This window comes from Camelus dromedarius, chromosome 12 (assembly GCF_036321535.1).
Source record: "Camelus dromedarius isolate mCamDro1 chromosome 12, mCamDro1.pat, whole genome shotgun sequence".
Lineage (NCBI taxonomy): Eukaryota > Metazoa > Chordata > Mammalia > Artiodactyla > Camelidae > Camelus > Camelus dromedarius.
The window spans coordinates 24932666-24954240 of NC_087447.1; the positions used below are offsets into that span (position 1 = coordinate 24932666).

Here is a 21575-nt window from a genome sequence, read left to right on the forward strand (position 1 = left end):
CTAGGTACATACCCAAGAGAACGGGAAACACAGGTCCACACAAAACCTTGCACACAGTTTTTCAGAGCAGCCCAATTCACAGGAGCCCAAAAGTGCAAACAACCCAAGTATCCATCAACTGATGAGTGAATAAAGCAAAATGTGGTAGAGCCATACAATGGAATATTATTCAGCCTTAAAAAGAAAAGAAATGCTGACACATACAACTTGGAGGAACCCTGAAAATGTTACGCTAAGTGAACTAAGCCAGACACAAAGGACAAACACTGTGTGATTTGACCCATATGAGGCACCCAGAGTAGTCAAGTTCAGAGACACAGAGCAGAAGGGTGGCTGACAGGAGGTGGGGGAGGGAGGAATGAGGAGCTAGTGTTTAAAGGGTACCGAGTTTCAATTTGTGAAGATGGAAAAGTCCTGTAAGGTTGGTAGTGATGGCTGCACAGCAATGTGAATGTACTTAATGCCACTCAACTGTACACTTAAAAATGGTAATGTTTATGTTATATATATACATTTTACCACACACAATGGTAATGTTTATGTTATATATATACATTTTACCACACACACACACGCAAAAACTACAAAAAAAAAGGAATGAAGTACTGATACATGCTACAACATGGATGAACTTCATGCTTATAAGAAGTAAGACACAAAAGGCCAATATTGCATGATTCCATTTATACAAAAAGTCCAGAATAGGCCAAATCCATACAGACAGAAAGGAGACTAATGGTTGCCAGGGATGGGAGGAGAGCAGATGGGTAGTGACTGCTAATGGGTACAGGGTTTCTTTCTGGGGAGATGAAACTGTTCTGAAATTAAACAGTGTAACAGTCGCACAATTCTACGAATCTACTAAAAACCAATAAATTGTACAACTCGAAAGGGAAAATTTTCTAGTATGTAAATTGTAACAAAACTATTATTTTTTAAAAGTTCAACAGCAGAAAAAGACACGAGCAGTCATATTGCCCTGGAGCACCTACTTCAGGGAAAGGTCTGTGGAGGTGGTCCCATTTTAGAAGCATCAGGTATGCATAATTCTGGACTTCAACAGGATCTGGACTGGGACCGTCCCCAGAGCCAGCGGCCCCTTCCCCAGCCGGCAGGGCATTCTTATACTTCTGACTCAGAAGGTCATCTGCGGCCTCTTCCAGCCACTGGGTAACAAAGTCCAGGGAATCTGTGAAAACAAGGCTTCAAGCATTACTGGAACGGTCAGGAGGGATGCTTCCCAGAATTCCTTTAGGGAGGATCATTCTGGAAGTGTGGTAGAGTCTAGAGTATGGACTTTGGAATCAAACAGACCTCCACTCAAAACGCAGTTGCCCATGACTGGTTGAGGGATCTTAGGTACGTCGTAATCTGTCTGTCAAGATTCTTAACATAAAGAAATGTCCACCGCCACCTCACATTAACCAAGATTAATCAAGATGGTGGATATAAAGCATGAAGCCAGGCCCTGTTCAACCTGATGTTCAACAAACCGTCGCTTTCTTCTCCCCTACCCTGACTGTTCACTGCATGACATGTGGCTGGAAGCTCTGATGACTCCAGCTCAGTGAGATGCAAAAATTCTTGCCAGAGACAGATGGGATAAGACACTGGCTAGAATTTCCTAGTGTAAAGTATCCTCCACATTAAAGATGAGGCTTGTCCTTGTCTAGATCCTCGTCTTGTATCAATCTGGTTTACTTTCAGCCTGGTGAGAGGTTAAATTCTACCACATGTTTGATGTGCATTACGCAGTGTTTGCAGCACTGTATGGGGAACCTCAGTTGTCCCTCATCTGTCATCATGTTTTCCCTACTTTTCTAAGCTGAGTAAAGCACCATGGACTCTGAGGAACATAAGAGAAAGAAGATGAGGTTTCTGTCCACACCGAGCAAAGACTACATGCTACCAGTCTAAAGCAAACAGATAGAGTAATGGGTTAACATATTTGAAAAACAGGGTAACTACAAATCAAAAGTATACAAAAGAATCACAAAAACCAAAAAGAAACCAAGCTAATACAAAAGAAAATTATTAAACCACAAAAAGAAAAACAAAAGGAAAAGAAAGGAACAAAGAAGAAATACCAAGTCAACTGGAAAAAAAAGTTCAAAATGGCAATAAGCACACAACTATCAATAATTACTGTAAATGTCAGTGGACTAAATCCTCCAATCAAAAGATAGAGTGTCTGACTGGATAATAAAACAAGAACCTACAACATGCTGACTACAAGAGACCCACTTTAGGGTGAAGGACACACATAGATTGAAAATGAGAGGATAGAAAAAGACATTTCATGCAAATGGAAATGACAAGAAACCGGGAGTAGCAATACTCATATCAGACAAAATAGACTTTAAAACAAAGGCCATAAAGAAAGATAAAGAAGGACACTGCATAATGATCAAAGGAGCAATACAAGATGAGGATATTACACTCGTTAACATATATGCACCCCATATGGAAGCAGCTAAATTTATAAAACAAATACTTACAGACATAAAGGGAGAAATTGATGGGAATACAATTTAATAGTAGACTTTAACACCCCACTAACATCACTGGATAGATCTTCCAGAAAGAAAATCAATAAGGCAACAGGATACTAAATGACACATTAGAACAGTTGGACTAGGTTGATATTTTTAGGACATTACATCCTCAAAAACAGAATATACATTCTTTTCAAGTGCTCACATTGAGCAAAAAACCCCTCTGACAGGACCCTGAACTGGTTGCAGCTCTGCCCACGGAGGCTACCTGAAAACCATGTGGGCAGCCGCGGGCACGGCTGAAGTCCACCTTTCACTGCTGCAAGATGACACACTTCTGGCTCTGCCCAAACACTGACCACGCTGAGCTCCTGCTTCTGAGCTTCTCTCCCTTCAGCCTTTGGCAGACGGCACTCTGTAGGCCACCAGCTCCGGGAAACCCTGGCTTTCATGCTGTGAGCGACAAGCACTAGACTCTGACTGGCTCAGGGACTGGGCCCCGGCTGCCAGCACCTGGCTCTCATACTAAGGCTCTTCAGCCTATAAAACCGCAACCCTGATGTCTCCCGAGGGGCAATACAATACTGGTTGAGAAAGGGAGCTGTGTGGTCATCAGTTCTGATAAAAAAAAAATCCCTCAAAATCAATTTCCACATCAGTAAAATGGGATTAAAAAACAGCACCTACCTCATGGGTTTACTGTGAGGTCATGTAAGGCAACACCTGTATGCCCCTGGCACAAGACTAGTACACGGTAAACATTAACCAAATATCTTCTTCTAGTACTGCTCCTTCTGCTCTGTGCTTTCTTGACTCTTCCTGGCCCCCAGGGCCATCTCAGACTTCCCTGTCTGGGGCTGGATGAACAACTGCTCAGGGCACTGAATTAACTATTCTGGTGTGGCAACACAATCTATCCAGAGATTGCCATTTTCATCTTGTGACCAGCAAAGTTAGAGGGTAAACAGAACTCATAATCAATTGGATCTGGAGACTGCAATTCACCCAGAACGTCAGCTGCCAATGCAGAGACCAAAAAAAGCACGCTAGAAATGCAAGATAGTTTTGGATTCTAAATTATCTGTTTCCTGCAGTCATCTGAGAGGTTCATAAAAATGAGACTTTTTCTGGATGTGAAACCGGAAGATTTATGCATACAGAACAGAAGCAAAGTGAAATTCTTCACGTACCTCAGACGGAGGAGAAAAGTGAGTTAAACAGTCATAGGAAGTTTGTCATGTTTTTAAAATCAAGACCAAGTATACAATTTACCTCGAACTGATGTTTTCATTAAAAACTCATTTAATTTAGGATTCCTTCATTCTTTTAAATTTCTATACTTCTCTCCTGTTTACAGTTCTCTTGCTTGTCAACTAAGTTTTCAAGGCCTAACATCTTGTGCTTTTCTGTCTTCAAATTAGACTACTCTCATACTAAGCTGTTGTTTTGTTTTAAAATGTCGTTATGCAACAAGCCACAGCAACTAAAATGAATAAACACAGACAACAAGCACCACAGAACATTAAACGTACTTGGCTGCTTCTCCAAAATCTCCTGAAACTGCTTCCTTTCATATTCAACTGACTGCTGCATGAGATGCGGTCTAATGCTACTGACCGCAAAGTTAGCCATGTCCACTTTCATCAGGTCCAACACAGAAAAGATTGCCCTGAAAGAAACGAGATGAGAGGATTTAGCACTGGGCGCTTGTAAAGTAAACGCTGTTGGAAAGGAAAGAAGTGAGCTGATCTGAGACAGACTTCTCATCTCAGAAAGGGTGGCAAGAAAAATTGGGGAAACCATGAGAAAGCAGATAGACAAATAAATTTAGAAGAAAGGACTGCACATTTTTAAGTGGCTCTCTGTCCCCACTCTCACCCCTAGGCAAACATAGCTTCCCACAACTGCCTGTCTGGCCCAGAACTCATTCCTTGGCTGTGGGTCAGGCCTCATGGCAGCCTCAGGGGAAGGACAGCCCCAGACCAGGGGTTAAAAGCAGAGAGCCCCCCATCTTCCCACTCCCCCTGCTCTCCATTCTCATGTTGGTTCATTCTCTTTCACCTTTCCTCTCACCCCAGTCTGAGTTTCGGGGCAGGTTTTATGCTGGAGCTCTGGTGGCATAATTGCTAGTCCGCACTCTGAAAGCACCCGATGAGCAGACCTGACCCGACGCCAAGGATGCCTTCCATCCTGCCTGTTGTGTACCAGAACCACTCTTGCCAGAGGTGGGAGCTGCTAAGTGACCTACTTGCAGAAAGTGGTTACAAACCCAAGGTGCAGGTTTAGGTGTGGCCCTACTCGGAGGGAGGAACAGGGTCAAACGTCCTCCAAGTCTCCTGATGCCCTGGGGGACTGAATGAACATCATATGACAGAATAAACTCACCCACACACCAGGCGATTATGTGTGTCTGAGAACAATTCAGGGCCCCTCCCCCTGCCATGCTGTCTGTCTCCCAAATACAGGGAGCAGTCCACTTCCTGGAGGGCATTCTGCCTCTTCTTTGAGCATTTCCAACAGTTCCCTAAATCCACACAGGAAATCAGAGACTACTAGAAACTGCCAACTGGCAGACCACTGACTGGAAGTAACCCACAAACATGTTTTGTGCTTTCATGGTGTTTTTAAAAACCAGGATTTCTAGCTTCTCTTGAAAAATCAAAAGATCTGGCAATGTGGGCCCATGTTCCATCATGGCCACAATCAGCTGGCACTAAGAGGCCACTGCAGCCTCCTTTAGGTAGGGTGTGTACTCCCAGTTTGCTCAGTCCCTTCTCTTTCCAGGAGGAATCTGAGTTAGGTTGAGTTTGCTACAAGGCATTCTTCCTTTAACTTGGCTAGACTATGAGCACTTACCGACTATGTTATTTCTAATGTCTAACACCATGCCTAGCACACAAGGTGTCCTCAGTTAGAGCCTGCTGAATGAATGAACAAATCAGTAACTATTTTTAGTTACTTTAGATAGTCTTTTCAACGTGCTCTTTATAAACCCTGAGGTAACCTTACAATGCAAGGCATTTTTCTAAACAATGAATACTGATATCATAATGAAATGGAAATGAAACTTTTTTTGCTTATAAAACTTTTGGAAAGCAACTTGGTAACATGCAATGAGCCTTAAAACTGTTCACATCCTCTGACACAGTAATCCCATTTTAAGAATCTATCTTTAGTAAATAACCTAAAATATAGAAAAAAGTTTTGTGCAGAGATGTTCATTGCAGGGTTATATAGTAAATAACTATGTATAATCTAATTGTCCATTTTAACAGAGAACTAGTTAATCCTATCTATGCAAATGAGTATTTTGCAGACACTGAAAATGCTTATGGGGAGTTTTAAAAAAGTTAGTTATGAAAGGGCAACACAAGAGATCCTTGTGGTGCTGGAACTGTTCAGTACCTTGAATGTGGTGGTGGATATGTGAACTTAGATGATAACATTGCAAAAAAACTACTATACATAAACACACACATGTGTAAATAGGAAATCTAAATGAGACCAGTAGATTGTATCAGTGTGAACATCCTGGTTGTGATAAACTACAGTTTTGCAACGTTAACCACGGGGGGACGCTGGATAAAGTGTACTGTATTATTTCTTAAAATTCCATGTGAATATGCAATTATCTCGATGACACTTTCAATGAAAGCATAAGTGAAATAATTAGGGTGTAGTGTTAGCAAAAAGACCAGGCCTGCCACGCCCACTGGGAGGTCTTCTTAGGTTCAGCTGAACATTCAGACTCAAGATGAACACAAGCCACAGGTCTGGCACCATCTAGTCACACAGCTTGCCAACAGGGTAGCACCAAGCACTCCTCTTCAGGAAGTTACAATATCAGGCATGAGCAGACATCTCAGAAAATGTGGGAGCCCCCTGGGTTAAAAGACTCACGCCCCAATATATTTTGTAACAACTCCATGGCACGGCTTCTAGGGTCTCCATGGTGCATGCCCAGTTATAAAAGTTACCCACTCAAGGAAGTACAAAGTATGTTGTCCCTTCCAGTATTTATAGCTCATTATCATTCCTTTCTATCTAGATGCAATTTACCAATTAGAGGCCATTTCACCCCACTAGCAATGCTGCCCAGTTGATACGTAACACCTTTATCCGTTTACAGGAAAACAGCTAAGCAGTTAACCGAAAGATAAATTCTCAGGCAGCATCTTGTCAATCCTATGTTCATATTAGCATAAAAATTATATAAATGTGATCACAATTATATATATTTAAAAATAAATATTCAAAAGACTAAAGGAAGTTAATATGGACTAAATGTTAGTTAATAGGATCATATTAATGTGAAGTTTCTTGAATGTCTTGGTTGTATTTTGATTACGTAGGACAATATCCACATTCTTAGGAAGTACTTGCTGAAATAGTTAATGCTGACATTTATCATCAGAAGGTTCGGGGGAAGAAATATACACACATGCATACATACTCTTGTATATATAAAAAGATAAAGCAAATTGTTAAAAACTGGTAGATCTATGTAAGGAATAGATGAGGGTTGATTGTACTCTTTTTGCAACTTTTCTGTAGGTTTGTAACTTTTCAAAATAAAATGTTGAGGTAAAAAAAGACAAAAAATTTATATATTAATAACAGTGATTATGCTTTTGTGTAGTACAATTATGGGTAAATTTTTTCCTTCTTTCTACTTTTCTATTTTACAACATGTTTTGATTTTTTGGATATTTCATGTCTTTGAATTTTATATTGATTTTGGTAAAAAATAGATTTGAATTGTAACATTTTTTATACATATGTTAATTATCAGTCTTCGCCCTGACGTGCCTTCAACCATTTAGAGCACAGGGACTAGGACATGTGGAACTTCACTGAGGGTCCCCTCCCTCACTCCCTTCCTTCCTTCCTATCTTTCCTTTCTCTTCCCTTCCTTCATTTCCTCCTTTCCTACCTCATTCCTTTCTTATAATAATCATTATTTTTAAAAAATGCAGAACGCTCATGAACTTGCATGTCATCCTTGCGGAGGGGCCATGCTAATCTCTGTATCATTCCAATTTTACATGTGCTGCCGAAGTGAGCACAACAAAACGTTTGCTTTTCACTTTTTGTTTGTTTGCTTTGGGGGGGGTAATTATGTTTATTTATTTATTTTTAATGGAGGTAATGAGGACTGGACCCAGGACCTCGTGCATGCTAAGCACCCACTCTACCACTGAGCTGTACCCTCCCCTCTTCAATTTTTTTTAATGTATGAACAGCTATGCTTGAGGAAGTCTAACTTTGAAAACAGGCTCTGCATTTTACGTGAGCAGAAGGTGATTAACACAATTCCCATACCTGAAAAGGGGCACTATTTCCTTAATGTCCTTTAGCTTCTTAACTTCCTCGTCTCGAACAGGTGCACACAGTGTCCCCATCATGCCAATAATGAATTCTGCCAGCTTGGAAATGTCCAGGGCCCCGTTCTCTGCCTCTTGCTTTATCAGATCCAGATCCAAGACTTCTGTTATTTGGTTTCTCAGTCTAGTGTGACCAGGCAGCAAGAAAGATAAGAGAGTCTACAAGAAAGCACAGCCAAGTTTAATCAAAGTTTCCTAGTCAGACATCATTTTTTAAAATTTTACTTATTTATTTATTCACTCATTTATTTTTTGGTGGGGGGAGATAATTAGGTTTACTTATTTATTTACTGTTAGAGGAGGTACTGGGGATTGAACCCAGGACCTCATGCATGCTAAGCATGGGCTTTACCACTTGAGCTATACCCTCCCCCCTCAGACACCATTTTTGATTATTCCTAAAGGAACTTACAACTATCTCAATAGGGGCTTACCAATCGCTACTGTAATGGTGAACATATTTTAAACTCTTATACAACAAATCTACAGAAAAACACTTAGACTAGCTTTATTCAAGCTTCATTTAAGCTCTAATTTTCCTATGGACACAGGAATAAAATGTTAAAAATGAAAAAAAAAACCAAACCTGATTAATGTGAGCCTGTGAGCCAATGACAGACACCAATTTCCACAGATTCATTACTTCTTTGATACTGTTGCTAAAGGTATTGTAAAAACGGATCTACCTTCCACTTAATGTCTTCTCTACCGAACGGACTGAATCACTTTTTTGGTCACTATAAACTGAAGATGTGTCTATACCTATTAAAATTTTTATAAATCATCTATATTTTATAAAATAATGTGTTTTCTTTAAATAATTCTGTTTTTTTAAGATATGAACCTTTTTTTCATTTATAAGAGTAACGCCCTCAGGTTATCATAGCTTGTTTGAAATTTTTTAAAGGGCATTAAGCCAAAAATACTCTAAATCCACATTTCCGCAAGCAATTAGAAATCTTGATCCTTCAATTTCCTTAAGGTCTTCTTGCACAATAGCACAGAGAAGTTGAATAAACAGTCCTAACACACCAGAAAGCACCACAATGTGCTCTTCCCCTCACCTCTTTGATCTCGCCAACAAGCTTGATGGCCCGGTCATACGTTGGGGGGTCTTCACTTAGCTGAACACTCAGGCAATCCCAAAAAGCTTTATGTACAATATCCTTTACTCTCTTTTCCAAGCTGGTAGCAAATGAAAAACATAAAAGCCTCAAATCACTTTCAAAAGCACAAATTCTATGGGCTTAGGGTGAGAAATTTAAAAAAATAATAATAATTTGGATGAAGGGAAGATTTCTCAGACATACTTAAAATAATCACTTACCTTATTTTTAGTTAGTGATCTATTTCAATAAGTACCTCACTGCAAAGGATAACTTTCAACTAATGTGACAGATGACATTAGTCCAATTAACAGCACATAACAGTCTATATGATAAAAAGAGTACCGGAAAGTCCAAAGCTGTTAGTTACCTGATACCAGCAAGTTTCCTAAAATATTTATGATGGAACCTTTTCCTAAGACTATGATTAAGTAGTTTAAGACTTTAAACTTCAAGTTTGTTTCTCATGAGACATATGGGACAACCGTTCAATGATGTACCAAACTATACCAACTTATATATAACATTTCATGAAAACTAGTCTTTATATCATGAAAACAGAACAAGTAATTCTTCATTATTACCAAGAAAAAAATACTACCCTTGCAGAATGTAAGAAATGTTGGTAAAGTCATATTCAGAAGCCACATGTGGGAGACACTGTAGCTTGCTGACCCAGTAGCCCATTTCTCCTCCTTTGTCAACAGAATACCAATTTTTTCATGGGATTATATTCACAGTTATAATGGGCAATACTTTTTTTTTCTTTCTGGTGACAGTCTATCTTTAAAAGGTGCACCTTACAATCAATAGAGCTTTTAATCCAATGTATGTGCCAGGTGCTAGGGATAGAGAAGAATGCACAGTCCTCATCTCTGTAGAGTTTAGTCTGGTGAAGAACACAAAATCAACGACTGTGGTACAGCGCGACAGTTACAAAGGAGAAACGCAGGAAGCAATGCAACAGAAACACAAGACGAGGCAGCTAAATCCTTTGGAGTAAGGAGAAGCTGACATGAAAGATTTCCACAGGAGATTTCCAGACCTGTTCACATTTTGAAGGAACAGCTGTCCTGAGATCCACTTTCAAATTCTAGTAATTCCCAGGATAGGAATTTTTTTTTAAACAACATATGAAAGGAAAAATACATTAGAATGTACTGACATCAGTGAAGAAGGCATTTCCAGAAATGGAAAATGGTTGTGTTCTACTAAACAAGACAACTCAGTAACAACCTCACCTGTCTTCTGGTAATTCAACTGGTTTAATCCGAAAGTCTCCATTTACCACAATTTCATGGGCCAGGGCCATGTTAGTGACTCCTTTTGCAGTCTCTAGAAGTTCTTCCACTGTCACAAATCGAGGAGGACTAGCTGTAACAGAAACCCAGTGTAAGAGGTTTGCTCCTCTAGGTTAGGATTTCTGTTGAATTAAGGAGAAGGCAGTGAGTGGTTCTGGTACCAGCTAATAATTTCAATTATGCCTCTATTTATGAAAATACTCTGGCAATTTCAACAATAGAATTTTACCTATTTCATATTGACTTTTTTCTTCTAACCTAGACTTCTAAAAGCAGAAATCATTTTAGTACTCAAAATATCTGGTTTTCTTTTTTTTTTTTTCTTTTTTTGCTAAAACCAGTCTATGGAAAATGATTAAACTGAGACTTAGAAAAACTTTTTAACGTTACTATCACTTTCCCAAGAAGCAGAGGATTTATTTTCTAATCCCTCTGCCTCCTGTCTATCTTAAATGGGAAAAAAGACACCAGATTTCACATCTTCTCTTTCGCTTCCCTCAGTAGTTTGCATTTCGCTCCATCACTAACACTGCGCCATGAATGACTCTCCCCAAAATAAAACAGCACTAAGTACTTTAGGCTGGTGCTGTTTAAACCATGCTAAACTACTACCCTGGACAGGATACTAGGACAGAATATGAGTTTTGAAGTTGACCAGTGAACAAATCAGAGGATGTGTGACACAAGAATTTGTAGAACGCAGGCCCATTGATTCAAAAACCTCAGAGTCAGCTCTGCTTTCTCCCTTTCCACTGCCCTGTTATCCAGGTCCTGTCAAATTTACGTCTGTATCAGCAGCCGCAATAGCCTCATAACTGATCTTTGTTCTTCTCTATGTCTTGATAAAGACTGTGACTTATCTTCCAGAAAAAAGTTCTCATACAAATCTCCCCAGGTGTTTCTGAGCCAACGAACAAAGAAAGGCTAACTCCTACTCTTAAAAACTCTATGATTAAACACGTGTATCTTTTTGTATATCAATTCTACCTCAGTAAAGCTGTTTTTTGTTTTTTTTTTTTAAAGTCCATGATAGCAGTTCCTGAGCCTGTATCAGAATCAGACAGAGGGCTTGTGAAAATAGGTTGGTGGGCCCCTCTCAGGGTTTCTGATTTAGCCTATCTGGGGTGGGGCTGGAGAGGTGCATGTCTCACAAGTCTCCAACTGACACTGATGGTCCCAGAAACTATACTTTGAAGAGCACTGGCCTAGAAGATGATTCTATTATTTTTATGTGATGGTGGTAAGATCTAGGCTTAAAATGAGTTTGCACAGGGTCTAATAGTTATAAAGATTTTCCTAGGTTAGTGAAGTTATTTCCCTCTTCTTTTACTTTTTTCTTTTGCATACCCAAAGAAGGAATCAAATTTAAGAGCTCGTCATATCCTGCCTGGTAAAAATCTTTATTTAGTCACATAAGGGGAAGTTGAGAAAACTCACAAAATTTTTTTTCAGTATTTCCAGAGAATATAAATAAAAAGAATCAATAAAGTTGGCTTTATGGATATTGGTAAAATACAGTAAGTATTCAAAATCAAGGCCCAACAGATCCCCCACGAACTTTTGTTTGGTAACAAGACTCTTTCAAATAATAGGCAAGTATTTTCTCATTGTTTTGGGCATATGTGGGATCAAACGCACTTGTACCAGGTGCAGAAACCATCAGACAATCAGGAAGAAGAAAGTTTTCAGGAAATGTCCAAGTTAAAGACTACTTGAAATCAGACTTATTAATGGAGGGTACCTGATCAAGAAAGATAAAAGCTACAATTCTAAGATATGATCAGGATATGTTACAGATCTACACGCACAGGAATTATTCATGGCATGCTAATTATAGGGTTGTGGGATTTTTTTTTTTTTCTCGTTTTTTTTCGGGGGGGGGAGTTCTCAAATTTACCAATTTCATAAATAAGAACTTACAAAGATGCCATCTAGTGGACAACATGGCTTCACCTCAATTTGTGAGAACCTCAGTTGCAGTAAGAGACATGAAAAGTGGTAAGGTTACATTCATTTCACCCTGCAATTTATTTTACTACATGATGTAACACTAAAGCTGCTGCTGAATTCTGTTACAGTGTTTGTGCACTGATGCTCTGTTAGAGAAACTGAAAACTACATTAAGTTAAATATGCTCTTTGGAAAACAAAAAACAAAAACCAAAAAAACATGCTCTTTGGGAGGCTAGGAACAGATTCCAAAATAAAATGAAGCTCTAATTCAGAATGGTTATACTCTGTCTTTTCTTACTACGGTGTTCTGGGATCTCTAAAGATACGATTCTAGTGACACAAGTGGATGGACATTTACTGAAGGCAGACGGCAGATGTCACTCAAACAGCTACTACAGTGAGTACAATGAAGCAAGGGTAAAGCCTATCCATAAATCACATTACACTGTGCAGAATTTGTTACAGTTTCTTCCTCACTGAACTGCAAGCTCCCTGAGGGACCAAGGACATGTGAGCCTGATTCATTGCTGGATTCCTGCTACCCACCGTGGACTGATTAACTAATAAACATTGACTGATTAACTGGATATACAGACACCATAATTCAGTCTAGTCTAACTGAGTTCATAATTCATTTCACTTTAGAAATATAAGAATTTAATGTCATCCCTTTATCCAATTAATCTCACAAGGACCTGATTTAATACACTAAAATGCTAAATGGGAAATATTAACTGGAATAACTACTGATGTTTTTCATCTGAATATGACATCTTTTACCAATCAACTAGGTGACTAAATGCTACAGCAGAAGGTGTTTGTGAGCAGAGAAGTGTATTTTTAAAAATTCAAAAAACACATAAAAAAATAAAATAATAATGATACAAATGAATCTGTATACAAAACAAACAGACTCAAAGACACGGAAAACAAACTTATGGTTACCAAAGGGGAAAGGCAGGGAGGGATAAATTAGGAGTATGGGATTAACAGTTACAAACTACTATACATAAAATAGATAAGCAACAAGAATTTACTGTATTGCACAGGGAACTATATTTAATATTTTATAATAACTTACCATGGAAAATAATCTGAAAAATATACACACATATAACTGAATCACTTTGCTCTATACCTGAAAGTAACATCATATTGTAAATCAACTACACTTCAATCAAAAAAAAAATCACCATTAGAATAAAATAGTAATATTGGTGCAGGCAAGATCTTCTGGTAAAAGGCTAAAATTAGTGGGTTAAAGTTTAAGCAGAAACAGGTTATCTGCATAGTCCCAAAGTATTGTAAGCAGATAGGGTTGGTGGTCCCAAGAGAAAGAGACTGAGGTGTGGCTTTCTTAACATAAGAGAAGCCATTTTTGACCTAAGCCACTTTGTGATCTAAGCCTGCCCACAATGCTTGCCCTTGAACAGGTCTGAGTAATTAATGATCTTTAGGGAAGTGAGATAATGAAAGAACAAAGGAAAAGTAGTCAAGACACAACAATTCTGTGATAAAGCAGAGTCCTAATTCCTTCTCAAGGAACATACATAATAATCTGATACATATCTTTGAGTTCTGTAGAAACTAAGGCCCCCAACCAGGTGGAGGATGGAAACTACATGCTGAGACCTCAGACTGGTCAGACCCTAAGGAATGAAGATGTTGACCTTTTCTGACCCTCCCGATTTCAATCAACTGTTTGGCTCTGGCAACCTTTGCCCCAATTCTAAGTGGAATTCTCCTCTGCTCAAGCTCCTTCATGAATATACATGCGCCCTTATCTTAAAACTTCCCCAATTTTGCTGTTCAGGGAGGCACTGCTAATGAATGAATGAATAAATGAATGAATAAATAAATGACTGAATGAATAAAGTATATGGACGCAGAGAAATTTACAGGAAGCATTAAGTTACAGTTGATTGATCCTTACTCTAAGGATCTCTATGTTTAAAGAACAAATCATCTTTTAGAATGAAATCACCACCTCGGATTAGTGCCAACCAATTCTTACAAGCCAGACATTTTTCCTTTCTGTATATTCTGTATCAGTTACTAAAAGTTCTGCACTCAAATTCCATTAAGTGTAGGGGTGAAGGATTTCCCCCCCACACTACCAAGCAATTCTCAGACACCAGCGGGGGTGTCCTACAATTCAACTCAATTCTGACACTATCTACAAGGAGTTAGGGTCAGATTCCACAGCTTAAGGGCCCAGACCTACAACCCACCCCAACCCCCCACCGGCAACTTCAGACAACAGTCCTAAGCCCAGGTTGTCACCTCTGCTTCTGACAGACTGGCTACAGATGGAAGTTGCAAGAACCCCTTCCTTGGGTTCGATTAATTTGCTAGAGCGGCTCACAGAACTCAGAGAAACATACTTACTAGATTACTGGTTTATTATAAAAGGATGTAACCCAGGATCAGCCAGATGGAAAAGATGCATAGGGCAAGATACGGAGAAGCAGCGTGGTACTTCCTCAGCGTGCCACTCTCCCAGCACCTCCACGTGTTCACCAAGCCAGAAACCCTCTAAACCCCATCCTTCTGGGGTTTTATGTAGACTTCATTACATAGGCAATCTTGATTAAATAACTGGCCATTGGCAACTGATACAACCTCCAGCCCCATCCTCCTCCCCAGAGGTAGGGTGGGTGAGACAGAAAAGTTCCAATCCTCTAATCACAAGGTTGAATCCCAGACAACCAAGCGGCCATCCTTAGGTTAGGTTACTTCGGTGCTTTCCAAAAGTCACCTCATTAGCATAACAAAAGCATATTTCTAGCTCTCATCACTTAGGAAATTCCAATGGTTTAGGAGCTCTGTGCCAGAAACTAGAAGACCAAACATGTATTTCCTATTAGAAATCATAGTATCACAGTTACCAACAGCAGTTCTACCCCTTAAAATTTACTCTGTATTATAAATTTGAAAGGCTAAAGGCTATCTTTTTGCTTTTAATTTGTAGATACCCAGATGTGATTTTTACTTTAAACTCAGTAGCTCCACATTCACATGGTTTGGGAGAAGTGTCTGCAGATAGCTAATTTCCTATTTTATAAATTCTTATTTATACTCTCTGTAAGCAATGATGCCTCTTGACCTGGTCCCCAGTCTTGAGGTCTTAGTTTTTACCACAGTACTATACTGATATAATTACTACAAGGAGAAGGAGCAAGAAAACCAGAGACAATATTTTCAGGCACTGATTTCAGATCTCATTTTGACATGGACCTCTGTGAGAATTTAATGACAGCTCCCATGATCTTCTTCCTAGAAAAATGGACATACACACAAATTGATACACCTTTTTGACTGTTCCCAGAACACTTGATCATGGATCCCAGGATAAGTACACTTGTCTTAAGGATACATCCACATACAATTTCAGACAATGCAGTCTAGGGTTGGCTTGACATTAATTTGGAATCACGCCATCAGACTGACAGGATGCCAAAAGCAAGGCCATTAATCAAAGAATGACTGAAGAGCTAAACCAAAGGCACTCTGTTACCAGAAACTGCAAGTGATAAAACTACCATATTGGCCACAGACAGCCACGTTACAGCCATCAGTCCTGGATATGTTTAAATGCAGCAGATGACATGGTAGTAGCAGTAGTATTAACAACTAATGTTTATTGAGCATTTATTATGTGCCAAGCACTGTTCTAAGAGCTTTATGTGAGTTCATTTAATCTTTACAACCACCCTAAGAGATGTGTATTTTCCTTATTTTTAAAATGAGAAACGAGATGCTTTTTAACTATACACACTGGAGACAACGCATAAAAAAAAAATGCGTGATAATACAGTTTCCTTCCCTGAACACAATTTGACCTAGCAGTATATTTACCAGAATCTATGTGATAATAAACCACAATAAAACAGTAAATACCACAAATATACCACAGTAAAATCTGGTGTTTGCTATAAGAATACTATGCTGACTATAATCAAATACCTGGGGAGGGCTTTTATCATTTTTAAAGGAACATAACCTCAAACCCCAAAATGTCTGTATTTCTTCCAAATATTAAGAATCACTGATCATCTAACTTTAAAGAGATAACATCAACACTGACATTCTTAGACTATGACACTCCCTCTTAAAACCTTCATTTTTGGATTCACTTCAAAACACTTGAGTATTCTTAATGAAAGACAGGAGTTGGAGCCTCTGCTGGGAAAACCTGCAGAAATTGCCAGCCTTTCATCCACCAGGCCTGCTCCAGGCCAGGCATCTGAATTGACTTCACCACACACCTTCAGCCAACTGACTCCCCTCAAGCTCCTGGGAACTAAGCCCCTAGGCAGTGAGTTTAGGGTGTGGGGCACTCACTCACAGTCAAAAACTTTTTTCTCTAACCTGCAGAAGCACAGTCCTGGCTGTAACCTGTCTTGGACTTTTCTAACATTCTTTTAATTAAAGCTGCAATTTACACTCCACCCTCCTTTTCTCAGAGCACATCAGAAAAACTGGAATGTCGCTGAGGCTGGAGGAAGACAGAAATATTCTGGACATTATTCTAAAATTTTAATTCCTTATGCAATTGAAAACCTACAAGTGACTAGGCTGTCAGTTGTGAAACTATTGCTACTCTTAAGTGCTAATTATTGGCAATGTTATATTATTAGAATCTAGCTCAGGGCAACGTGTACAAGGAAGCCTAATAAAAATATCTGAAAACAATGAAAATACTGCTTCTAACCAAAGTCAAATGTGCTTACCATGAGGTCTTTGCACTCTTCTGGTGCTAGGAGAGACCGACTTTATTTTTTTCTGTAAAGCTTTTTCAGAACCTTCCACAGCATCTTCAAGGCCTTGCTCAGAATCATTTGATTTTGATTTTCCTGTTTCATTTATATTAGACTTGTCAAGATTTTCAGACATTCTCAATTAAGTTCATTCACTTTCCTACAAAATAAAAAAATAAATGAACCAAAATGTTCTTGCTCTAACACTAACTAGCAGTGTGACTCTGGGCAAATGATTTAATCTCTTTGGGTTCCAAATTTCTCATCTGTAAAATAAATGGGCTTGCTAAGATCTTATCCAGCTATAATATTCTACTTCAATGATTAAACAGATCACCTGTAAAATGACACTTATAACTATCAAATTTATGGACCTGTACCTCAGAGGTTAATAATTTTAAGTATTTTTGTCCCACTCCGAGTACTATATCAGTAGAACACAGGGCCTTGAAATGTTAGAAGATAACCTATAAACTGCCTGCTTCTATTTTAATCAAAGAGTGATTCAATTCTTTAATTCCTGAGAGCTGACTGGAAAACTCTGGAAATAATGCTTTTCATCAGATTTTGAAGTGAGTATATACACTGGGCTGAGGAGTTGGTTCTCTGATCCTATTATGTGGATATGATGCCTGGGGATGACAAACAGAAGGCAGAATCTTATGCAGCATTTTAGAAAAATATATGGGGCAAATATTTTTATTAACTCCTTGCCAGTTAGCAGGAAAAAATGGCGAGTAAAGTAGGAAGTTGCAAACAACAATAATGTATGTGGTTGGGTCAGGTTTTAACTGACTTAGTTGCTGATTAGAAGAGGAATAATACCCAACCCGGTGGTCTGGGCCAGACAATTAAGGCCTGGAATAGTAACCTCTTATAAGCTATGGAAGCTTTTTGTCAAGTTTCTTCCCCCCTAGTTTTTCCCTAGAGCTCTCTATTCCTAAGGTGTTTCCAAGTAAGAGAGAAGAAAGACACAACGTTTCTGCACTTACAATACTGAAAATATTAGCATTTGTACTATTAGCACTTAAAAGGTCATGAAACATTTTCATATGTACTAATTAGACTTCATTACACACCTGGAAGGTTAATCCAGGGATCAAAAGAAATGCTGACTGTTCTCAGGAGGTTTGGAAGACTTCCTTCTGCACATTAGACAGAAGAGTCACCTGATACAATTTTCTGAACATCAGATGTCCCCATTAAATAGAATGACGTTACTGGAATTGACATTTCCAGGCCTGTAATTATCAATATGAAGGTTGCTTTAATGTAGTTCCCCTTTACTTTCCAGCATCCCACTCCAGGCACCCATCTCCTCTCTGTCCTAAATCCTATTTGGCTCTGGAAATGCTCCAAGACTCAAAAGATAACATTACCAGCATATCCTATGAGAAAGGACAAACAAAACCACTTCTAATTTTATCCTCTTTACATGCTGGGAATGAGCTCAGAAAGGATGAAGTAACTCATTTTCGCAGTGAGGAGGAAAAGCAGGATTTCCAGGTCTTTAATATTCAGCTTAGTAAACTAACCCAACCTTTCAAGATTCCACACAAGGCCTGCCTCTTCCCAGGTCGCTTTCCCACCCTCATCTGTGCTTGAACCTTTCTGTGAAATCCTGTAAGAATGGTTAGTAGACATCGAGCATTCATCCCTGCCTTAAATCCAATTAAAAACATGCTTATTTACATAGGAACAGAATGATGAAAAGTCATGGTCTAGAAAGGGAGGCAGACATTCTTACAAGGAAACATAGTGAAACTTGAGCTTTAACGGCATTATGAAATCACTAAGAGAATATTAGCAGAGGGAGAAACTATTCTGCCTGGAAGGAGGCTGGGATAACCTTCCCAGAAAAGGTGATATTTGAACTTGTCTTTTTGAAGAGTAGGATTTCATGCAATTTGAAAATGTCTGGAGAGAGAAGAGGTGAAAAGGCAGGGGGTAGGGGGCACATTTCACTCAAGGGGCACAAGCGAAGGCAAATGAAATGAGTAGAAGAACAAGGGGCAGGTGAAGAGGGAGAGATGGGTTAGGGTCAGATTGTCAAATTGCTAGTTCTATTTTTTTTTTAACTCTTCACCTAGATCTTTAACTTCTTAAGGGTAAGACCAACCATATTCCCCACACATGCTCCATACATAGAAGTATGTCCCCCAAACAGATACCCACTAAGAATTTGTTGATAGCTGTGTCATCTCTTTAATGTTTATAAGGGAGGGATGGGCGTTGGTCTCAGACATACCTGGGTTCCAATTCCGGCTCCTAACTAGCTGTGTTAACTTCAGTTTCCTCATCTGTAAAAGACAGCTACCTACCTCTTCGGTTTAGGGGAAGTGTAAACCTCAGAGCGTGCATGACGACAGCTGGTACACAACAGGCTTCCCACATATGGCAACTATAATTAGAGGGCTTTAGGATGCAGCGAGGAACCATTTAATTGCTTGCAGTGTGCTCATTCATTCAACAATCCCCAACTCCCGCTACGCCTAAAAAGGGAATCGAGGGTGGGGGGATCCTCGCACTTGCCGTGAAGACCATCTATGTGAGCTGCACGCCGAGCCCAAGAGACTCCTCAGCAGAAAGGGTCTTTCAGCAAAAGAAAGGGGCTCTGTCCACCGACGACGAGAATCACTTTCTCTAGCACTCAGTGCCACTCACGCCCAGCGTCCGGATTCCGTTGTAAACAACTGTTTGGGCTGGCGAGGGAGTGGCGGGGCCGGGAGCAAGCGAAGGAAGCGGGGCGCGCCTGGAGGACGGCCTCGAGGGGTGGGACAAAGGCCGCGCTAAAGCTCAACCCGCCCGCCGTCACTGCCTCGTCCTCGCCTCCACCTGACATCACCGGGACGCGACCCGACCCGGCGGGAAAAGGCGAAGAAATGCCTGTGTTCTCGACCTCGGTCCCCCCGTGCGGGCCCCGCTGGGCTGCCAGCCTCCGCGCTCGCTTCCCTCACCTGCAGCGGGGTCGGCGTCCTCCCTCCTGCCGCTCGGCCGGGAATCTGCCTGCGGCCGGCGCCGCGTTGGAGGCGGGCAGGATGCGCGGCGGGCAGGGAGGTTCAGCCTCTGCCCCTCCGAGGCCGCATCTCTCGCTGCGCTGCGAGAGGCCCTCCCAGCCCGGGTCGGGTGGGTAGCGGCCAGCACGGCCGCTCCTCAGCGTCGGACAGCGGAGGGCAGCTCTTAGCCGGAGGCGCCCGCCTCACGCTGGACGACGCCATGTTTCCGTACGGAAAGGTTGGAGGCGCGGCCCAGTGTTCGCCAAGGAGGTTCAGTGGGCGGGGCCTGGAGCCGGGAGGCGCCTGTTTCTGTACCAAGACGCAGGAGGGTCGCCTCGAGCTTGCCGAGGGGAGCCGTGGGCGGGGACTCGGAGCCGGGAGGCCCCCGCCTCACACAGAGCGGCGCCATGTGTCCGTACGGAAAGGCGGACCCAGCGGGCGGCGGCGAAGCGGCGCGGAGTCAGTCCAGTAAAGGAAAAGGATAGGCCGCTTAGCGGTATTCAAACTTAAATATTACATCTGTTTTGTAGCTGCTCAGTTTGTTCCCTTCCCCTCGTTTTGGCTGTTTTAAAAAAAAGGTCATGCCCATGTCCTAGATAGCCAATCCTCACTTTAACGGCACAGCCTCAGTTTGGTTTAGATCATCTCTTTTATCCAAGGGGCTGCTACATTTTGTCGAAAGAGGAGACTATCTCTGAAAAGATGGAGGGCAAGGGGACAAACGCTGTGTTCTAGAAAGGAAAAATCCCACGTTCAGACAAGCTTGTTCCGGAGCTTCCTTTCCCAACACCCCAAGTGCTAGTTGCTGATGCAAGAAAAGCTGATGCAAGCTACATGCTTTTCTCAGCTTATAGCAGTAGGATAGCAAACTGAACGAATAGAAATAGTTTTGGGGCCTAATCTTAAAAAAGTGAAAGCTATGTGACTTCTAACTGTTCATTTATAAAATGCTTTAAGACAGCGTCATGACTGGGACATTGTACTGTACACCAGAAATTGATTGTAATTAACTATACTTTTATAAAATAAATAAAAAGACTGAGCATCAATCATGTATGTCTTAAAATGAAATAGTCAAGTCTCCTACCTGTAGCCTATGAATCTTGTTAAATTTAAGTAACTAGAACAAAACAAGATGGAGTGGAGTTAGTGCTTTCAAACATTTTTAAACAGCTCTCATGTGGGAAGTTATTTCTAAACTACTGAAGGCTGAGTGCAATACAACACTCTCAAACCATTCACTAATGAGCACGTTAAAGGGGAAGAGGGGAGAATCCTTAAGATATTCAATTAACTGGAACTAAGATTTATGAAGAAAACATTCAGTTCTCACTTCAGAGTCCAGACTAGTGTACCAGTTCAGACTATGGTCTCTAGATTTGTGGTTCTCAATCCTGACTACACCTTAGAATCTCCTGGTGGTTCTAAAACTAACACCTGAAGAGGGGGGAAGGGGCGCAGCAGGGCAGGGCGTGGCGTCAGGCAAGAATTCCTAGATGATTCCCCTAGTGAGAGTCCCCTAGCTGCCTTTAAGGATTAATATAAACGATTTTCACATGTGGAGAGGAGCTGTAACACCAC

At 40.6% G+C, this 21575-nt stretch overlaps 1 protein-coding gene and 1 pseudogene across 8 annotated transcripts in view; both read right to left on the reverse strand.

Annotated features, from left to right (window-relative positions):
- The window catches only part of TCP11L1 (t-complex 11 like 1), a 30197-nt gene extending 10135 nt beyond the window's left edge, over positions 1–20062 (reverse strand). For 3 of the 8 annotated variants that reach the window (XM_031459836.2, XM_064492464.1, XM_064492468.1), the window contains exons 1-8: positions 19247–19801; positions 18078–18239; positions 16972–17158; positions 10227–10359; positions 8944–9064; positions 7818–8038; positions 4028–4164; positions 993–1189 (exon numbers count right to left, since the gene is read on the reverse strand). In XM_031459836.2, the coding sequence (XP_031315696.1) occupies positions 993–1189; positions 4028–4164; positions 7818–8038; positions 8944–9064; positions 10227–10359; positions 16972–17134 (972 nt within the window). In that variant the 5' untranslated portion in view covers positions 17135–17158; positions 18078–18239; positions 19247–19801. Of the gene's footprint in view, positions 1–992; positions 1190–4027; positions 4165–7817; positions 8039–8943; positions 9065–10226; positions 10360–16971; positions 17159–18077; positions 18240–19246; positions 19802–19955 lie in introns of those variants that run through there. The other 5 variants (XM_011000525.3, XM_064492467.1, XM_031459835.2 and 2 more) reach the window with 5 other exon arrangements.
- On the reverse strand, positions 7461–7561 carry LOC116155541 (U6 spliceosomal RNA; annotated as a pseudogene).
- Positions 20063–21575: the final 1513 nt, after the last annotated feature.